Genomic DNA, 21,320 nt, shown 5'->3' with positions numbered 1-21,320 from the left:
TATGGCCATATCGTGCTCAAGTCCACCACTGCGTCAAAGTACCCCATTATCAGTGGGTCCTACACTATCCATAGAAAAGGGGTGAATCCAGCCTCTCCAACCATTGGAGACAACACTCCTTGCTGGGATGGATGTGCTAATGGACTACAAAGGACTCCTCCTGTATCTACTTGATGGTGGACTCTGATAGAGTACAGGTGTGTGTGGGGGGTGGGATGCTCAACCACAGAAGTCTGGTCAGACCGAATACATAATAAACAAGCAAAAAATTGGGGGAGCAAACCCTGAACATGTATATCTAAAGCCGGTGCAGCTATGGACTAAGCAACATGTATATTAAAAAAGAATAGCGCAACCATGCAAAAGAAATGACTATTAAATATGGAGACAATCCATAAATAAAAATGGGGGTTTAGTCCCACCATATGGCCATATCGTGCTCAAGCCCACCACTGCGTCAAAGTACCCCATTATCAGTGGGTCCTTCACTATTCATTGAAAAGGGGTGAATCCAGCCTCTCCAACCCTTGGAGACAACACTCCTTGCTGGGATGGATGTGCTAATGCACTACAAAGGACTCCTCCTGTATCTACTTGATGGTGGACTCTGATAGAGTACAGGTGTGTGTGGGGGGTGGGATGCTCAACCACAGAAGTCTGGTCAGACCGAATACATAATAAACAAGTAAAAAATTGGGGGAGCAAACCCTGAACATGTATATCTAAAGCCGGTGCAGCTATGGACCAAGCAACATGTATATTAAAAAAGAATAGCGCAACCATGCAAAAGAAATGACTATTAAATATCAGAGTCCACCATCAAGTAGATACAGGAGGAGTCCTTTGTAGTGCATTAGCACATCCATCCCAGCAAGGAGTGTTGTCTCCAAGGGTTGGAGAGGCTGGATTCACCCCTTTTCTATGGATAGTGTAGGACCCACTGATAATGGGGTACTTTGACGCAGTGGTGGGCTTGAGCACGATATGGCCATATGGTGGGACTAAACCCCCATTTTTATTTATGGATTGTCTCCATATTTAATAGTCATTTCTTTTGCATGGTTGCGCTATTCTTTTTTAATATACATGTTGCTTGGTCCATAGCTGCACCGGCTTTAGATATACATGTTCAGGGTTTGCTCCCCCAATTTTTTGCTTGTTTATTATGTATTCGGTCTGACCAGACTTCTGTGGTTGAGCATCCCACCCCCCACACACACCTGTACTCTATCAGAGTCCACCATCAAGTAGATACAGGAGGAGTCCTTTGTAGTCTATTAGCACATCCATCCCAGCAAGGAGTGTTGTCTCCAATGGTTGGAGAGGCTGGATTCACCCCTTTTCTATGGATAGTGTAGGACCCACTGATAATGGGGTACTTTGACGCAGTGGTGGGCTTGAGCACGATATGGCCATATGGTGGGACTAAACCCCCATTTTTATTTATGGATTGTCTCCATATTGGATAGTCATTTCTTTTGCATGGTTGCGCTATTCTTTTTTAATATACATGTTGCTTGGTCCATAGCTGCACCGGCTTTAGATATACATGTTCAGGGTTTGCTCCCCCAATTTTTTACTTGTTTATTATGTATTCGGTCTGACCAGACTTCTGTGGTTGAGCATCCCACCCCCCACACATACCTGTACTCTATCAGAGTCCACCATCAAGTAGATACAGGAGGAGTCCTTTGTAGTGCATTAGCACATCCATCCCAGCAAGGAGTGTTGTCTCCAAGGGTTGGAGAGGCTGGATTCACCCCTTTTCTATGGATAGTGTAGCACCCACTGATAATGGGGTACTTTAACGCAGTGGTGGGCTTGAGCACGATATGGCCATATGGTGGGACTAAACCCCCATTTTTATTTATGGATTGTCTCCATATTTAATAGTCATTTCTTTTGCATGGTTGCGCTATTCTTTTTTAATATCTGGATGATGCCTGCAGCTACCGGCATTGTCCAGATATCTTTCTTTTCAGACAGTAATTTTACAGGCAGGGAGAGGGTGCTCTCCGTCCCTCTCACCACTCATAAGCGCCTCTCCGGGCTCTCCCGTGCGATCGGAGGGCTGGAGATCCAATCCAACAGGGATGCCGGGTTACCACATAGTTGGTCGAGGACCGGATGGTCCCTGGCCATTTCTATGATCCTGGGAGGCCGGGAGCGACATCATGATGTCACTTCCAGCTCTGGCAGATGTAAACACTACCTTTTTTTTTTCTTAGAAAGCCGAGATCAATGTTTTTTTTTTTAATCTCATGCTTTCCAGGGCAGAGGATATATTCGGGTCTTATAGATATAGAGATATATCTCGGGTCTTATAGACCCCAGACATCTTCATAAAGAGGACCTGTCATGCCATATCACAAGGGATGTTTACATTTCTTGTGATAGGAATAAAGATGATAAAAAAAATCTAAAGGAACAGTGTAAAAATAAAAATAAAATTAATAATATATATATATGTATTTTTTAAAGCGCCCCCCGTCCTCCCACGCAGAAGCGACTCCATACGTAGGTCATGCCCGCATATGTAAATGTTGTTCACTCCACACATCAGTGGCAGCTGGTGCTCCATGTGCCGGGGCCCCCGAGCCCTCCCTTTTTCTTTTAGCCTATTAGAGTCTCTGGCTCTAATCACATGCTAAAAAAAAAAAAAGCCCCATTAAACTCCATGCGTCCGGCGCCCCATATGAAGATTAGGGGGTCGGACGCATGCATAGGGGGGGCGGTGTCCCTGCGCCCCCAATGCACCAGCCGCTACTGCTACACATGTGAGGTATCGCTGCAAACATTATAGCAAGAGCAATAATTCTAGCAATAGACCTCCTCTGTAACTCTAAATTGGTAACCTGTAAAAAATTTGAAAGCACCGCCTATTGAGATTTTTAAGTACCGTAGTTTTGGTGCCATTCCACGAGAGTGCGCAATTTTAAAGCGAAACATGTTAGGTATCTATTTACTCACCATAACATCATCTTTTAAACTTTACCAAACAATTGGGTTATATATTGTATTTTTTGGCATTAAAATTCATTAAAGTGTACTTTTTCCCAAAAAATTGCATTTGGAAAATGACTGCAAATACAGTGTGACATAACGAATTGCAATGACCACCAATTTATTCTCTAGGGCAGTGATGGCGAACCATGGCACCACAGATGTTTTGGAACTACATTTCCCATGATGCTCAACTACATTGCCTAGTTCATGAGCATCATGAGAAATGTTGATTCAAAACATATGGGGTGCCAAGGTTCGCCATCACTGCTCTAGAGGCTCTAATAAAAAAAAAACATATATCACGTTTGGGGGTTCTAAATTATTTTCTAGCAAAAAAATACAGTTTACATGTAAGAGAGAAATTACAGAATTGGCCTGGGTAGGAACTGGTTAAACACAAGTCAGTTCAAAAACATTGTGCTGAAAATAGTCCCTCCGTGCACAAAGATGAACAGCCAGGGTACAGGCCTTAAACTACTAAGGGTAAAAAACAACAACAGTAACATCAGTTCATAAACGTGCCTCATTACTGCCACAGTCTCTATAGTGTAAAATTACATTTACAGATAATTAACTCATCACTTTCTAAATTGGTTCATGTAATTATGAATACTGTGGTTTTCTTTGTATTATACATGCAGCAAGTTTAGAAGTTAGGTGATAACAATAATGGTACACAGGCACTTTCAATTCACTTAGTATTGATTATCCATTGTGTGCACAGAGGTTCAGTAACAAAGTGGAATCTAATAAGACAAGATGTTTCTTTCACTGCTTTTATTAGCTGTGTATACATCCAGCTACAATAAGCATAGTGTAGTGGTCCTAAAACTGTCCCAAATCGGAAGCAGTTGAACCTTAATTCCCCCAATCCACCCTGGCCATCACACTACTGCGGGTAGTGTTAATAGTAAATTTGTTTTAAAAATATATAACTGCAACAACAAGCTCCCCATTAGTGACACCTTTTACCTTTTAGGGTACAGATACCTGACATTACAGCCAAATTCTTGCAAGAGCACTGTGTTAAAAAAATAACTAGTACTGTGCTCTAGTTGATGTACCATTTCACATTACTGCCACCCTATCAGATCAGGGGAACTGAATGTGTTCCCACAGTGATCCTTGCCTGATCTGCCACACTAGAAGTAGCACACCCACAGTGGTGCATCCCTCTGCTCCCCCAGGGCTAAAGGACTCCACTTTGAAAGTATAGCCATAATTAGCCATGTAAGAAAACAGCAGAACTCCTCTGCCTTTACCCATTTGCAGAATGTGAAATTTGGTTACATAGCCCCTGCATCTGTTGGTGTATGCAGTCCCTCTGCAATTTTTCTTTATTCCCAAAAAGTTAGAGTTAGGTTTTGGAAGCTCTACTGAGCAAATAGCATTGTAAATTATTGACAACGTCTGTTTTATGTATGTCCTTCTTAGTTGTGTTGGAAGTCCAATCATCACTTGCATGGGAGTGATAGACAACTGAAAAGGCATATACGTAATCCATCATAGCAGTATGCATATCCCCCTCTTCCAGCTTTCCTGGAATGCCTCTGCTTCTTTGAGCCTATTTGCTGAGCTAAATATTCGCATCAATGCTTTTCAAAACATGGGCATGTTTGGCCAAAAGTGGATGTAAACCGGGTAGATCAGGGTAAGGCCTAAAACAATTTGATTAAAATTAGAACGTGCTAAGATACTCTTAACAATTTTTGTATTTATTTATGTAAAATTGTCCTTTTAAAAGATATGGTTTTACTTTGTAAAATGCCTCTACCCCAATACATTGTTCTCATAAATCTCTGGCTTGTGGCTGCAGTAGTATTTGAACTATTTGATGAAGAATTGCTCTAGCCATGAAATAGTTTAGTCTACACCAGACCCCTCTTGACTCACCATTTTTGAAGGAAATGAAAACCAGTAATGTGTGTGTTTGTGTCTGTCATTCATTGTCTCATGTCTGCTTTGTTAGGCAAATGACTTCTACCTGCCCTGGCATTAAAGTGGAGTGCTTTTTTTTTTTTTTTACTAAAAGGAACACTCCAGTCAATCAGAAACATATGCCTTTTGGACCAAGGCTACAACTTTAACCCTGCTTTTCATCTTCTGCATCTTGATGCTCTAAACTGCAGACTCCAATGGATTCCAAGAATCTTATGTACAGAATAAGGATATGAATGTGAGCCAATGGGCTCAATTTACTAAAGGCACATAGACTGTGTACTTTGCAAGTGCAGTTGTACTTTGCAAGGGCATTTACTTCAGAGCTTAGTAAATTAGGAGAATCTCTGCTGACTTCCATCATCCAATCATGTGCAAGCAAACATGTTTTTTTTTTTCCTTGCATATGATAGGGTGTTCTTTACAAAGTGAAGTTTCACCATATTTACAAAGCTCTGGAACAAATACCCTTGCAGAGTGAAACTGCACTTGCAAATTGCGCAATCTATTTGCCTTTAGTAGATCAACTTCAATGTGTAGGGTGGCTTTAGCACCACCCTCTTGGGTTTAATACAACTCACGTTTAAATGTTTCCTGGATACCATCAGCAGTTCACTGGTAATTTTACTTGTTGCTTGGTTTGGAATACATTCATAGCATTTACATGACAATTCTGGCATTGATGCCAGCTCATGAGCACAGTCACATACTCACCCTCTGTGTTGGAAATAGGGCTACTGTCACATTTGCTTTCACACTGTTGCATTGAAGGTGGGCGAAGAGATTCTGGACAATCGTTTGATGCCTGCCCCGTGTATGATAGACACTGCACTGTTCTCATCTGCTGTCCCAGACTGCAGTGTGCTGAGCACTAATAAACACAGTAAAGAGGAGGACATTCTGTTATGTAAAATTAACATGGACTTACTCTAAAGTCTAAGGCCTTTGAATCTACAAACAAATTAATCTACTTAACAAGAAACAGGAGCTCAACTCTACGACTGTACAATAAAAAAAAAACAGATAACCACATAGATTTTGAGGCTTTTCAGCTTGAGTGAATACAGGCATGCTAAACTCTTTATACTCGTTAACCCAATATGATGCTTTACATACAATCAAAAATGGCTAAACAGTAATCCCTTTATTCTGCTAAAATGTATACCTGAGCTGAAATAAAATTTTAAGAGTCACTGTTTCTTTTCCCATTCTGGGCAAAGTGAGTGTCTGTGCAAAAGGACCCTTTCTTATCCACTCATACTTATTTCTCCAGTAATTCCCCTCTGCTTCTTCCTCTATCACAGCCACTGCCAAATACTCAGTGTCAGCTGGTGTATGAGCCTAGAGGGAGCGTGGACATCACCCTTTCCATTATGTGTGATTCTTGGGCCTTGCGAATAATCACCAGGTCCGAGCACTGGATCATGGGAGAATGTCACATGCTCCCCAATAGTTAAAAGCGCTGGGAGCTCTTTGTGCCAGCTGTGGAGGAGGAAGTAGCGGAGGGAGAAAGCTGGAAAGATATCAGTGGGTAAAATGACAGTGTCTCTTTAAACAGAGCTAGTAGTCAAATGGTAACTTTAAGAAATGTTAACAATCTTGCAGAGATGTAAAGAATAATAGCCGAGCTGAAATTGTCTAAGGTGTCTATTTATCAATGTTCTCACCCTTTGGTTCACACAACCTCTACCCAAGAGTAAAGCATTTTTCCTACTGAATCCAATTGAAAAAAATGTGTTATTCTTTGATGAAAGTTGTGCGAATCTAGAGTGAGATCACTGCTAAAAAAGACCCCCAACAGTCTTGCAGTTATGTACATTTAAAAAAAAAAAAAAACCTGAGTTGAAATTGTATATAAAGTGAGCCTATAGTAAAATGTTAACTTAAAGTGTATTTCCACTTCTGCAGTCAAGCTTTAGAAAACTGCACTATATGTTTGTTTGGCTTTGCATTAACAAAGCATACCTAAAAATGTACTAAAAAAAAGTCTTCCCTACTAAATGTTTCTTAACATATAGTGCTATGACAGACTAAGGATTTATGAACAAGTTCAGAGTGTCTTTCCCAATAGAAAGACGTAGGACAGGCAGAGTTTCTCCTCATTAACACACATTGGAGAAGCCCAGCTTCTAAAGCTTTAACCCTTTGTTAGGACAGTGTTCAAATCTAGTTTACAACTGATAATGTGATCTGCCAGCACAGTATAGAGAGAGGTATTTTTGGAAGACTTCCCAGTCCCTTCATAAACAAATATAATTACATTAAATTTTCCAGTGCTGGTGTTATCTGAAAAGAGCATCTAAATTTCAAAGACATGTTGGTAGGTTAATTGGCTCCTGTCAAATTGTACCTAGTATGGGTATGTATGAATGTGAGATAGAGACCTTAGAGCAGGCATGTCCAACCTGCGGCCCAGAACCGCAGGCAATGCGGCCCACTGCCCCCTGACAATTTTTATTTATTTTTTGCTGGGGAGGAAGAAAGTCGGGTCAGGGGCACGGCCACATCGGCTTCCAACTAACTGTAGGCAGAGGCTGCCTCGGAAGGGATCATCCTCTAGTTGTGTTAAATTAGTGCTGGGGGGGGGGACAGCAGCGCGGGAAGGGAGCGGCGGCGTTTTATTACTTATATTAACTATAGTATATATTTTATATGCGGCCCGAGAAAATTTCCCTACACTCAATGTGGCCCAGAGAAGCCAAAAGGTTGGACACCCATGCCTTAGAGTGTAAGCTCCTTGAGGGCAGGGACTGATGTAAATGTACTATATATACATAAAGCACTGTGTAAATTGTCAGCGCTATAAAAATACCTGTAATAAATAAATATATAAATGAATAAAATAGTAAGCAGCAATAATAATATATATCTTTATAAGTTATACTATTTGAATGAGAACATGTAACAAATACAGAGTAGGTATCATCTCAATTTGGCTGCAAACACGGAAATACAAGAAAAGCAACATTATTAATCTTTCAGGGATGTACATCTACATGTACAAATGGCTAGGCATTTGATCTCTGCTGTAGAGATGGATCAATCCCAACTATGACCCTACATCAGCAAATACCATATCACCAATTGCCAAGGCTCTATGGAACAGCCATGGAAGGAACCTAAAGCAGTAATTTCTACAGGAAAAGTAGGTATTTCAGTCCTTCTGTTTTTATGAAAGTCTGTCAAAATAGCTTTATGTTATAATCCAAGTAACCTGTAGGCCTACGAAAGAAAAATGCACTAGAAGTGTTTAGTAACTAAAACTCACAATATAATTAAGATAACATTTGTCACCCACCTGTCCCCACTCTCCGGTAACCCATTTGGGAGGTGGACAGCGTCCCAGACTGCAACGTATGCGGACTGGTGGCTTGCTCTCTTCTGGACAATTTGTAGAGGGAAATGTCTTCGAGAGGTCACTGCTTTTACATTGGACAATTCGATGCTTGAAGCCAGGGCCACACTTGGGGGTACACTGGAAAAAAAAAATATCACATTTAAGCTATTAAACATTTGATTACATATGATTTATGTTAACATATGGCATATATATATATATATATATATATATATATATATATATACACACAGTATATATATATATACTCAGACACATCCCCACTCTCAGCTCAATTCCTAACTCTGTTTTAATGGAACAGCCTTAATTTGCAGATTCCATATATGTAAAGTTTACAGAGTATGTAAATAGTGAAAGTTTGAGGTTCAGCCAGTCTCAAGTTGAGATCTAAAAATGCCCAGAAATAATAATAAGATACCAGGATTAATAACAATTCAGGAGCAAGTCAAATATAGCAAAATAGAGAGTGCATGAGTGGAAGTATTTAGAGAGCAATGATACATATAGGTGGACATCCGAGAGCATTTTGAAAAAAATAATAATCTTTAATATGAATGGAATCATTATCAGACATGGTCGTTACTCTTCAATGTGGGGTATGGCTTTGTATATTGATACTTAGGGTTGATATAGACTACACCACCATAAGTAAGCAGTTATCTATCACATGCTTCATATGTTTACATTGGTCCTCTTCTAAGACTGATCGGACATGTAAACATGTAAAACCTCTGCTAACATACAACTGTTAAATGGTTTCCACTATACTGATAGTTCACAGCCCTGCTTCTAGGACTTCCCCCACACTTTTCAGTTACTTTCAAGGATGAAATCCACCTATATACATAAGATGATCTGCGCCTGTTCCAGATGGTTTTATCCATTCTCATGACTGAGTGACAGCAGATTTCCCTAGCCAATCTTTTCTTGGAGAACTAAGGATAGGTTTGTCAGTTGTACATTGGGTGCCAGACACTCAATCAGACACTATAAATTCATAATAGAGAGATAAAAACATTGCTTTGTAGTCGGCTAATATCTCTAACAAACCTAAATTTACTTTTGTGGTGCTTGTAGCTAAACCTGGTGTAATAAAAAAAAAAAAAAAAAACACTTTCAAAGGGAACCACTCCACATGTTAATATAGACCAGGGATTCCCAAACTACGGCCCTCCAGCTGTTTGCGGAACTACACATCCCATGAGGCATTGTAAAACTGACATTCACAGACATGACTAGGCATGATGGGAATTGTAGTTCCCGAACAACTGGAGGGCCATAGTTTGAAGACCCCTGATATAGAGGATCTCAGGCTAAGATCTCAACAAGATGTGAGGGAGTTATCCATGGCTCTCACCATGACAGCTCAAATGTCTATCAGTAACTGCCCTGTACAACTGTACAAGGACTACTGATTTACATATATGAAACCACGACTTGACAAAATGAAGTCTTGTCTACATAAAACAGCCATAGATCTTTCTCTTTATTGTCAACCTTTATTAAAACTCTGCATGACAATTAATGATGCAAATTACGTATGCAAAACTTGACTTTTACTGCGGTTTTAAGCAGGTTTTCATCTGCAGGAGAAAAGGCGTGTAGAGGAGCTGAGCAAATGACTAACTAATGAAACAAAAATGATATAGCAGAAGCATATAGCACATACATACAGTAATCCTAAAATGAAATCAAATTTGCAGGCTCAGTTCACTCTCCAAAAATACAGATTCTTGTACACTTGTAAAGCTTTTTTTTTGTAACATCTTGTGACATGTTCTAAATACCCATTCATGTCACTAAAGATGTCTTGTATATCTACCTCCTCTATAAGTCCTTTAGTCTTCATGTATCAGGAACAGTACATGCTCAAATAGCATTCGTGTACAGCAGGCAGTAGTTTGTCATCAAACCATACTAGTAGGTTACTGATTTGTGCACATTTTTGTCACTTGTATTGTAAAATAAACTTATTAAAAATGGGAAATGTTCCACCATTGGTGGAGTGGCTGAAGAAGCCCCTTTGCCACTTGACTACCCTGAGCACCAATACATATAAGGAACACACTGTACTTTGCCACATTCCATTTTGATAGACCCAATCTGTAGGCTGGTTACGTATTTGGTCTTCCGGTAAAAGCGTTTTCATGTTCTGAATTAGCCAATTTATAATGTTCAGAGTTTGTATTTTGCTGCCTCCTACCTGTGCAAAATGGCACTGCAGCATAGGTCTCCTTGACTACCCTGAGCACTATTATATACAAAGAAATCTTTGCACTTTGGCCACACCCCATTATGATGGCCCAAATCTTTAGTCTGGCCATGTGTTTGGTCTTTCAGAGAAAGCTTTTTGACATGCTGAATTAGCCAATTATAATGCTCAGATACTGTATTGTGCAACCTGCTCCCTGTGCAAAATGACATTGCAGTAAAGAAAAGTCTTACTTTATATCTCAATGTATGGGGATCTATTTTATCAGTGATTTCACATATAACATCAATATTTCTGTAAAATAAGTGGATTTTAGGGCCCCTTTAGCCCCCTTTACACAAGCTGCCTGTTTTGTGGTCTCACCTTTAAGAAAAAGATGAGACATCATTCCTTGGCCAGTTACATTAGTCATTCTACAAATGGATTACAGTGTTTCATGCTTGTTAAAATTAAAAGCTGAGATGTGTTTTATGAGGGAGATTACTCTGCACGACATGACCAGTAATGGAAGACAGACTAACGGGACTCATTTTCCTTGGCTGCACCCAGGAGTCGGGGGGGGGGGGAGGAGTCACAATCTCTTATCGTAATCCCACAGGAAAACCAACATAGCAGTACAGCCAAATAAATAAAGCGCCCTCTATTTGGTAATTACCTACAGATAATGATACTATCTCATTACTTTAACACAAAAATAATGTTTTGCTTTTATTTTTCAATAGCAATAAGAAATAATCAGCAACAATTCTAAAAACTGAATGAAAATGCAAAGCGTGCAGCAGGACTCCATAATATCTTCTCATTATTAAACACATCTACAATGTCTCACACCATATAAAAAAAAACCATGAGCATGAAGAATTCTACTAGCTAATAATTGTGTCGATGCTTCCCAGGGCTTTTTTTTCAGAAATAAGGTGCAGGAACTCAACCACGACCCCCCCCCCCAAAAAAAAATAAAAACCCTTAAACCCACACACACCCTCCAAACTGCATCCAATACCGGGTGTGGTCACATTTCACTAAGAGTGGAAGAGTCTTAAAGGGGCATTAAATACCAGGAGTGCATTACGTACAGAGTGCAGAGTTCAGGGGTGCACTGTATACAGAGTGCACAGTTAAGCCTCCCTCCACAGCTGCTTACTTCTGCATCCCCATCCACATCTCACCTTCACTCCTCTTTAGCTTTGACCTCTACAAGCTCCACCATCTTTCAGGTGTCTCACTATTGTTGTTGTATTCTGCTGAAGCACCCAGCCAGCTCTAGTACCTCCCCGCACACTATAGGTGGCTCCGCCTTTTTCACTTGCAGGGAGATCATCCAATGGGGGTGTGGTCATCCACACTGCACCCTGGGCACCTACATCTCCCACGTCCCTCTCCGGTCTTAGTCAGAGCTGCTCAGGAAAACAGATCTGTAGGAGTTGTTGGGACACAAGCTGTCACTTGTAAACACAAAAGCCGGAGTTCTATGTTTACAAGTGGTAGTGCTGAGCAAAAAGCAGAGGACCTGAGCCAGAGGTGGTGGAACGGAGTTCCACCAAGTTCCGCATGAAAAAAAGCCCTGATGCTTCCACCTATAAATTGAGGAAAAGGGGAAAACAATTCTTGAGGGATGCTCCTCTCTTCCACTGTTCCAAAACGGTTTGCTTAGTGATTGCATTATGCATAAAAGTTGAACCAAAATTAAATCATTTTTGGTCCATTTGAGGCATAATGTTACCAGTGAAGTACTCGACTAAACATCTACTGACAAAGGTCACATTAAAGTTAAGAAACAAATGTTAAAGGACATTAACATGACAAAGATCTCTAAAGAGGACCTGCACTCAAAATGAGAACATTTTAGAAATGTTTATTGTATTAAAGTTATAATCTGGAATCTTGCCGCATTTCTTGAAATTTTATGAAAAATACCATTGTAGTTCCTGACATCTACTGTATGTGTGCCTAGGCACTCTAAAGCCTAGTAGTTGTTTGTCTACATTATGAGTTTGTCTAAGGCACTGCTGCCCCTGACTGTTAGTCTTAAGAGATTTGAAGTGAGATTGAATAATGTCACTGCAGTGTTTCTCATTATTCTCCTTGCTGGAGAGGAATCTGCACCTGAAGACCCACGTTCAGGTCTCGAAGAAGGGACAGGAAGGAGGAACGGCTGCTCTGGGCACTGTAGTATTATGTGAGATTGGGGAGGAGATTAGTGGTGGGTGGGAAAATTTGGTAAGAATTGTTTAAGGATGGAAAATTTGGGGGGATTTGTGTTGGGTGGGGGGATAGTGGAAGAGGATTTGAGCTAGGAAGGGAGATTTTTGGTGTTTGTGCTAGAAGAGGTGATATGGTAGGGGGGGATGCGATTTGTGCTAGGAGGGGAAGTTTCTGGGGGGATATTTGTGCTAGTAGGGATGATTGGGGGGAGGGGGGTTTGTGTTAGGAGGTGGGGTTTGTGCTGGAAGCAGGGATTTGGATTGGGGGGGGGAGAGGGTGTGTATGGGGAGAGGAATTTAAGGAGTAGAATATTTGTGCTAGGAGGAGTGGGGGGGGGGGGTATGTGCTGGGGGGACTTGACGAGAGAGAGAACTTAAGCAGGGAGTTGGGGTGGAGGAGCAAAGAGTGGTGCTGGGAGGGGGGATTTCAGCAGGGGGCAGATTTGTACTGGGAGGAAGGGAAATGTATGCTTAGGGGGTAAATATTTTTTCCAGGGGTTTTCTAACACATAATGCTTATATATCTTGGGGGGCGCAGTGTGGCATGTTTGCTCTAGGCTCTAGATGGCCTTGTTTCAGCACAGTGCAAATGTCTCCCTGCTTCTGTTCCATTATTCGGTAGATCTGTGCTTTTTTCACCTCTCCTGCTGATTCTCAATGTTTTCCTCACTAGTTCTCAGATCACCAGTGATCAGGGAACCAGGTCTGACATAAGCATGCAAAGCCCTGTTCCTCTACCAAGGTTGCCACCTTCACACTGAGACACACTGCAGAACAGACATGGTAAGTCAGTTATAGGAAAAAGATCAGCTGCAGGTAGCCTACTGGCAACACTTTGCCATCTGCCTGCCTTTCCTGGGCACAGTTTAGGTCATGTTTTTTAGAATGGTTGCATAATTGAAAACTTCTGAAAAAAAATATCAGTCATACTAAAGGATGAATCCTTCCAACTGGAAAAAAAAAAAACTTTAAACATTTAAAAAACTCATGTCAGTGTTGAGTGCATACAGATTGTGATTTATAGGAAATCAATGCGAGATCTGTCTGGTTAAGCATGGGATAGAAAAAAAAGTTATGCATGCAAAATCTAAAATAAAATAGTCATTTTTGTGAAAAGAATATTCCATGTAAATTAAATACATTTAGCAATCTTACAAGGAAGCAATTGATGAAAGATGTTGAAATTAAGGGCAGCAGATGCAGTGTGGTTGCGCTAGCAGCTATTTCCAGCACAGCAGCAATGCATAGACAGGGCAAATATCCTCGTCTCCAGTGGTGTCAGTTCTAACGACTGCATTGCTGTTCTGTGCGCTGGAAAAAACATTGCATTGCCAACACGGTGAATTGAAATTCTATTTAAATGACAAAAACTGGTGCATCTGCACTGTCTCACAATGCACACAAGCAGCCCTGCGTTCAGTGCGACTTGCTGGTGTGAACAGGTAATGTGGGAGATTCTACCTCACCATAATCTCATTATCAGTGTCCCCAGAATACCTTTAGATCTATACTTTGCACATATAATGCTTTGTTAGAGTATCTTACCAAAGATGACTCTCCCACTGCTGTAAACCTGAGGACATTGCCAAGAATGCCAAATTGAATGCAACAGACAGTGAGACAATTAATGAAACAGGAGATTCTTGCAAAGCAATATTAACGCATAGAAAAGAAAGGGGGCGCTATTCACGTCTGGAATAAAAAAGATTTAACCTGCATGTGCAGAAAGGCTTCTTCACAGTAAGAGCTGTGAAAATGTGGAATTGACTCCCTTAAAGCGGAGTTCCACCCTATAATTATACTTACCTGCATCTTCTTGCTCCGGGTCACCTGAAAAACAAATGGATAATCACAATTTTTTTTTTTTTTTTTTACTTACCTCGTTTAGAAGAAAATATACTTAGCTTACTTCCTCTTCCTCCCCTCGGCGGCCACGGCGATTCGTTACTTCCTGGCTTGCAATGATTTCTGGGAGCTGAACGTCATTGCTCCCAGGAATCAATGCGCCTGCACCGGCCCCGATGTCAGTTCCGGTGCAGGCGCCGTCATACCTTGCTAAACAGCTTCTGGGCATGCCCAGAAGCTGTGCAGGGATGACGCTGCGTCACCGGAAGTGACGGCGGGGCCGGTGCAGTGCATCGTGGGACCGAAGAAGACGGAAGAGGACACAGAAGAGGATCGCGCTGGCTTCAAGCTGCCCACACCTGAGATGGCAGCGCTGGACAATACATTTTCAAGGTAAGTATTTCTTCTAAAAGGTAAGTGCAACCCGGGACAGATCAGAGGCTAGCCATTGTGGAATGTACTAGCCCTGACTGTCCCGGGGGTATTTTTATTAAAAAAAAACTTTCCCAGGGTGGAACTCCGCTTTAAGAACTAATTTTGGCTAGCTAAGTGGATTGTTTAACCACTTCTGGACCAGAAGGATTTAGCCCCTTCCTGACCAGGCCATATTTTGCGATTCGGCACTGCGTTATTTTAACGGACAATTGTGCGGTCGTGCGATGCTGTACCTAAAAAAAATTGATGTCCTTTTTTTTCCCACAAATAGAGCTTTCTTTTGGTGGTATTTGATCACCTCTGCAATTAAAATTTTTTGTGCTATAAACAAAAAAATAGCGACAATTCTGAAAAAAAAAACAAAACAAAACAATATTGTTCACATCCTGCTATATCACATTCCCCCCCCCCCCCCAAAAAAAAAAATAAAAATAAATTTTTTTTAACATTTTAGGCCAATTTGTTTTCTGATACATATTTTTGGTTAAAAAAAAAAAAAATTGCAAAAAGCATATTTTGATTGGTTTGCGCAAAAGTTATTGCGTCTACTAACTACGGGAAAGATTTATGTCATTTTTATAGTTTTTTGTTTTTACTAGTAATGGCGGCAATCTGCTTTTTTTTAGCGGGACTGCGACATTGCGGTGGACAGATCAGACCCCTAACATTTTTGACACTTTTGGGGTGACATTACTACAGTAATCAGTGCTACAAATATGCACTGTTACTGTAATAATGTCATTGGCAGGGAAGGGGTGATCAGGGGTTTAATGTAAGCCTAGGAGAGTGATTCTAACTGTGGGGGGCGTGGCTTTTGAAATGATCACAGAGACCTGTGATCCTACATAGCAGGATCACAGGTGCTCTATGCAGGGCCGTCTTTAACACAGGGCAAAAGGGGCAGCTGCCCTGGGTCCAGTCATTGTTGTGGGGCCCAAAGCAGCTGCCCCTTGAGCCCACACTGCCTCTAAATAGTTGATAAGTGGTTTTGGGATGGCCCAAGAAAATATTTGCCCAGGGTCCAATCAATATTAAAGATGTCCCTGGCTCTATGATCATTCCAGAGAAAAGAACTGTAGCTGACCGTCCTTCTCTCTTAGCGGGGAACGATCGTAAGTGCCTGGTGGCAATTGGAGCTGCCGACCCAGTGCATCAGAGTGCCCGCTGCTAAGTGGGGGCGTACAGCTACGTCGGTTTCGCGCAGGAGGGGCTGCCTGCTGCAGTATATCTGTGGCGGGCGGTCCTTAAGTGGTTAAAAAAAGAAAAGCTGGGTGCATTCCTAAATGCACAAAATATAACTGCATACTTACATTTATAGGTAATAACGGCAGGGGTAACTGATCCAGGGAATAGGCGATTGCCTCCTGGGGGATCAGGAAGGAATTTAGTTTCCCTGTTGGACAAACTGGATCATGCTTTATTGGGGTTTATTGCCTTCCTCCAGATAAACTGTGGGTATAAGATTGTGTAGGATTCTATTTATTTCTTCTTGTTTTTATTGGTTAAAATACATGGACTTGTGTCTTTTTTCAACCTGACTATGTAAATTTCAGTTATACAATCATGGCTCCACATGTAAATTCGAAGGTAGTTTTTAACACATTGATATCAACAACCAGCTTGTATAAGAAATATACTGCACTATTATATCCAGTATCCCATTAAGAGTTTCCAAGTATACAGAAATCTGCAGATATAATTCCCAGAAGAGGGTCATTTCTGACTACAGAAAGGAAGTTTACATTCTGCAACTTACGTTCTCCAAATGTGATGTCTCGAGCAGTCGCCGCTGTGCACCTTTAAGCAAGTAACCCTATGACACCGTGTCCCAGGCATACAAATGTTCCAGACTAGAAAAACCTTATATATTTATCTAACGATGAAAAACAAATGTGATCCCCCCAGTTCTGGTATGCATGGATGTTTTTACTGTGCTGTGCCAATACGCTGGCATTCTCAAAACTGCTTTCATGTGGCACCCACTTACCACATTTTTTAGATAACAATGTTTTATTTAAATTCTTTTTTTTTTTTACAGTTCAATCACTCTCCATCGTGTTTTGGTAACCCAAGCATAGTGAAAAGACTGAAAAAAAAAAGAGAAAGAGCAAGAGCCTGAACTGAAACTTCTTTTATGTGTGCTCTGAATAGTGTTGTATTATTGTAAGAGTGTATACTGTAATAGAATGAATTACTTATTATGAAATGACAGCTATGTTTCACGGTGCGCATGCTGAAAAGAAACACTTCAATCTGCTCTTTCTCACAGGCGTGGATCTCAGCAATACTTGCAGTTATCTTCACTGAAGGAGGCTGTCAAATTGTTACATTAAGAGCAATCTTTGTTTTCTAAGAAATATAAACCTATCAAGGTTTCTAGGAAATGCGCTCGTGGCTCTCCTACTGTTTTCGTCGAAACCCAAAAGCAAAGCTAGTCTGAGAATCTGCAGGCAATGCCAAAATTTATTTGGGGATTTGAACCAAGCTGTAGAATTATGTTCAGAGTGCCATGATGAGTGTGCTCAATAAACTATGGCTGGTCGGTGGTGGAATAAGGATTATTGGCATGACTGTTTTCTGAAATCACTATTAATTCTATGGGTGAAGCTCTGACCTTCCAAATGAACTGACAAGCCGAGTGCTGGTTATCTGTCTCCTGTGCGTAGGAGACAAGTTCATTTCAGCCACGAGCACTGTAAGTTATGAGTTGTTCACTAATTGTATTAGTAAAAATAAATATTGCTCCAAAAGGCATTTGGCACAAAGCTCCTGATTCCTCCACTCCGTACTACAGCTGAGTATTACTATAAACATCTGTCATCTGCACATAGTTGTGGCAGCCATTTTTGCCCTTGTGTATAAAAGTGGAGCGTCATTCAACCCAGACATTGCCTATGGGGAGTTTCTGCTGGCACACAACCAGGATGGAGTGTAAGCTTCATACATGGTTACATTCTATTTGAAAAAAAGTCATTCGATTTTCTAATAGTTAAGGGGGTACAATTCAACAATCGTTTTCTTGTTTCATTTTCTTTATTCGTTTAAACAAGAATAATAACAAGCACCGCACAGGGGCCGAGACACCTGTAACAATGCGCACATGGTTACAGGATAGGAACCAGAAAATACATTTTAAGCCTTCCAGGTCAGTAACCCTCTCAAAGTTGCATAAAATAAAAATACAAGTGTCTAAATCAATTGAGCCAATTCAAGGGCTGGTAAACTCAAAAAAGGAGATTGGGGGTGTGGGGAAAGGGGAAATCAGGGGAGAGAACCAGGTAGAGGAGGGGGGAAAACAGAGTGCCTATTCCCCACAGACTAGGGTCAAGGACCAAGGCGTATCAGAGCCACGCTTCCCATATTTTGAGGAATTTACGTTGTAAGTCATTAAGGATACTAGACAATTTTTTGTTGATTAACATTAGATTCATATGGTCCTTGACAGATTGTAAAGGGACAGCAGGTTTCCTACAGGCTTTGGAAAAAGGCCTGGGACTGATTGGTCGCATTCCTAAGGATCAAGAGGTGAAACAGGGTCTGGGGAAGTCCAAACGTGCTAGATGGAAACAGTCATGCAGAGCTGTACCAGATTTTGCACTCTCCAGTTTTAGTAAATTAACCCCATAGCGACAAGAAAAATTGAAGGCCAACAATAGACAATTTTCCCCATTTCTAAATGAAGAAACAACATTTTAGCTGTGAACATGGTTTCAAATCAGGAAATATTAATCTTATTGTCAGGGGCAGACTGGAAAATTTCAGCCCAGGGGGCAAGTACAAACCAGAGGCCCATGGTGCAGCGACTCTGCCCCGCTCCCACTTTTTCCTCCTCCTGACCCTCATTCCAGGCTGAAGCTCTGCTTCCGGTACGCTCTACTAACCGGCTGAATCCTGGCTCCAAACCTGGCCAGCAGGGGGCAGCTGGGACAGCTTGGTTGGGGCTGGCAGGGGGAGAAAAGTCTCCAGTGGGGCATTAAACTGGCCTCTGCTCAGACACAATTTACACCATTCATGCTGGGGGGATAGGAGGCCTGCGCTCTGTCCTTGTCTTCAACCTGCACTCAGTAAGTCAGTGGAAGGGACTTTTTACTTCTCTTCACCAGGAATCTTTTAGGCATGTTTGTAGCAGAGTCAGTGCAGCCTTTTTACGGGGCATCAGAGCGGCCCAGGGGGAAAATTCCCCCCTGCCCCCTGGCCCAGTCCTCCCCTGCTTAATGTAATGTGCATGTGGTAAGTATAGTTTGATCTGGAAGTAGAATTTTACTTGTCTGTCAGGAACATTTGTTCGTTTTACATATGGTATGTGGTAGGGTCATAGACCTAACCATGACATCACTACAGTGCATCCCGAAATCTAACGTTAAAATTCGAACCATTGCCATGGCAATTGAGCTCCTTTTGTAAGGGTTTTCTAACTAATCTTATTAAGTCATTGATGGTACTATCACATGCTCTGGCCAATGATTTTTCAGAATTTTCCTAGCAATGTTAAAACAGGATCCTATCCTTTTACGGCTACCTTAGGAACAAACTTTAATAACACCAGTGCCTCTGCTCTGTTGACAGTGGGTATAGAGCAGCGGTCACTAAATGGCGGCCCGCGGTCCACTGACGGCCCGCGAGATGCTTCTGCCCAGACCGCTTGCGGCTCCCGGCTCACTAGCAGCCGTTGTTGTGTCGGGCCGCGAGTAGGGGAGTGACATCCCGCGCGAGCCGCGAATAGGGGAGTGACGGCCTGCTCGAGCCGTGAGTAGGGGAGTGACGTCCCGCTCGAGCCGCGAGTAGGGGAGTGACGTCCCGCGCGCCCCGCCCCCTGCAACTGACTAATGGACATCGCGGTGTCCTGTCGGGCCGCGAGTAGGGGCGTGACGTCACTCGCGCGCCCCGCCCTCTGCTCCTGACTGCGGCTCCCTCACATCGGACACTATGTGCACGCCCCGCCCCCCTGTTCGCGGCTTTTGACTCAGCTGGCTCCAGGTATGTGGAGCACATTTTTAGAGGAGAATAATGCAATTAAAAAAAAAAAAAACCCTGAAGTGTGCAGACTGGCATGTGTTGTTGTGCTCATTAGAGTGCCCCATAAAAGAAACAAAATATGCCCATCAGATTGCTCCCTTGACATAAAATGTGCCCATCAGCGTGCCCCTTATTTTATGCTAAGGGACACGCTGATGGGCATATTTTATGTTAATGGACTCGCTGATGGGCATATTTTATGTTAAGGGGCACTCTGATGGGCATATTTTATGTTAAGGGACACGCTGATGGGCATATTTTATGTTAATGGACTCGCTGATGGGCATATTTTATGTTAAGGGGCACTCTGATGGGCATATTTTATGTTAAGGGACACGCTGATGGGCACATTTTATGTTAAGGGGCACGCTAATGGGCATATTTTATGTTGAGCGCAACGCTGATTTACACGTTTTGTTTTGCCCATCAGCGTGCCCCCTAACATAAAATATGCCCATCAGTGTGTACCACAGCAAAAAATATGCACATCAGCATGCCCCTTAACATAAAATATGCCCATCAGCATGACCCTTAACATAAAATATGCCCATCAGCATGACCCTTAACATAAAATAAGGGGCAAGCTGATGGGCGCATTTTATGTTAGGGGCACTCTGATGGGCAGAACAAAATGTGCCCACCAGCGTGACCCTTAACATAAAATATGCCCATCAGCGTGCCCCTTAGCATAACATTTGCCCATCAGCGTGACCCTTAACACAAAATAAGGGGCACGCTGATGGGCATATTTTATGTTAAGGGTCACGCTGATGGGCATATTTTATGTTAAGGGGCATGCTGATGTGCATATTTATGCTGTGGTACACACTGATGGGCATATTTTATGTTAAGAGCAACGCTGATTTACACGTTTTTTTTGCCCATCAGCAATCCCACCATCATAAAATGTGCCCATCAGGGTGCCCCCTAACATAAAATGTGCCCATCGGCATGACCCTTAACATAAAATATGCCCATCAGCGTGCCCCTTATTTTGTGTTAAGGGTCACGCTGACGGGCAAATGTTATGCTAAGGGGCACGCTGATGGGCATATTTTATGTTAAGGGTCAAGCTGGTGGGCACATTTTGTTCAGAGTCAGCACAGACTTGAGATTCGGACCTCAGCCCAATGAAAATTTTAGCGACCGGACCTCCTTGAATTTTAATTCATTACCCCTGGTATAGAGGAACACTAAAGTGTAAATGTGGCATCATGCCTGACATTTCATACTTGTGCCAGTTTTAAAGCTGAAGTATACTATAGCTTTAGAATGAAAAATTGCTGGCAGACAGATAGGCTTGGCA

The 21,320-nt window shown here is 41.9% G+C and overlaps 1 protein-coding gene across 1 annotated transcript in view; it reads right to left on the bottom strand.

The window, feature by feature from the left end:
• ADAMTS6 (ADAM metallopeptidase with thrombospondin type 1 motif 6) overlaps positions 1–21,320 on the bottom strand; it is a 448,695-nt gene that overhangs the window by 12,998 nt on the left and 414,377 nt on the right. Inside the window, exons 23-24 of the mRNA XM_082243714.1 lie at positions 8,243–8,419; positions 5,659–5,815 (exon numbers count right to left, since the gene is read on the bottom strand). Of these exons, the coding sequence (XP_082099840.1) occupies positions 5,659–5,815; positions 8,243–8,419 (334 nt within the window). The remainder of the gene's footprint in view (positions 1–5,658; positions 5,816–8,242; positions 8,420–21,320) is intronic.

This window comes from Pelophylax lessonae (genome assembly GCF_965119305.1).
Source record: "Pelophylax lessonae genome assembly, chromosome: 1".
NCBI classification, from domain to species: domain Eukaryota; kingdom Metazoa; phylum Chordata; class Amphibia; order Anura; family Ranidae; genus Pelophylax; species Pelophylax lessonae.
Note: the sequence above shows the minus strand (reverse complement) of the source record. Positions and strands in the feature narration are given on the sequence as shown.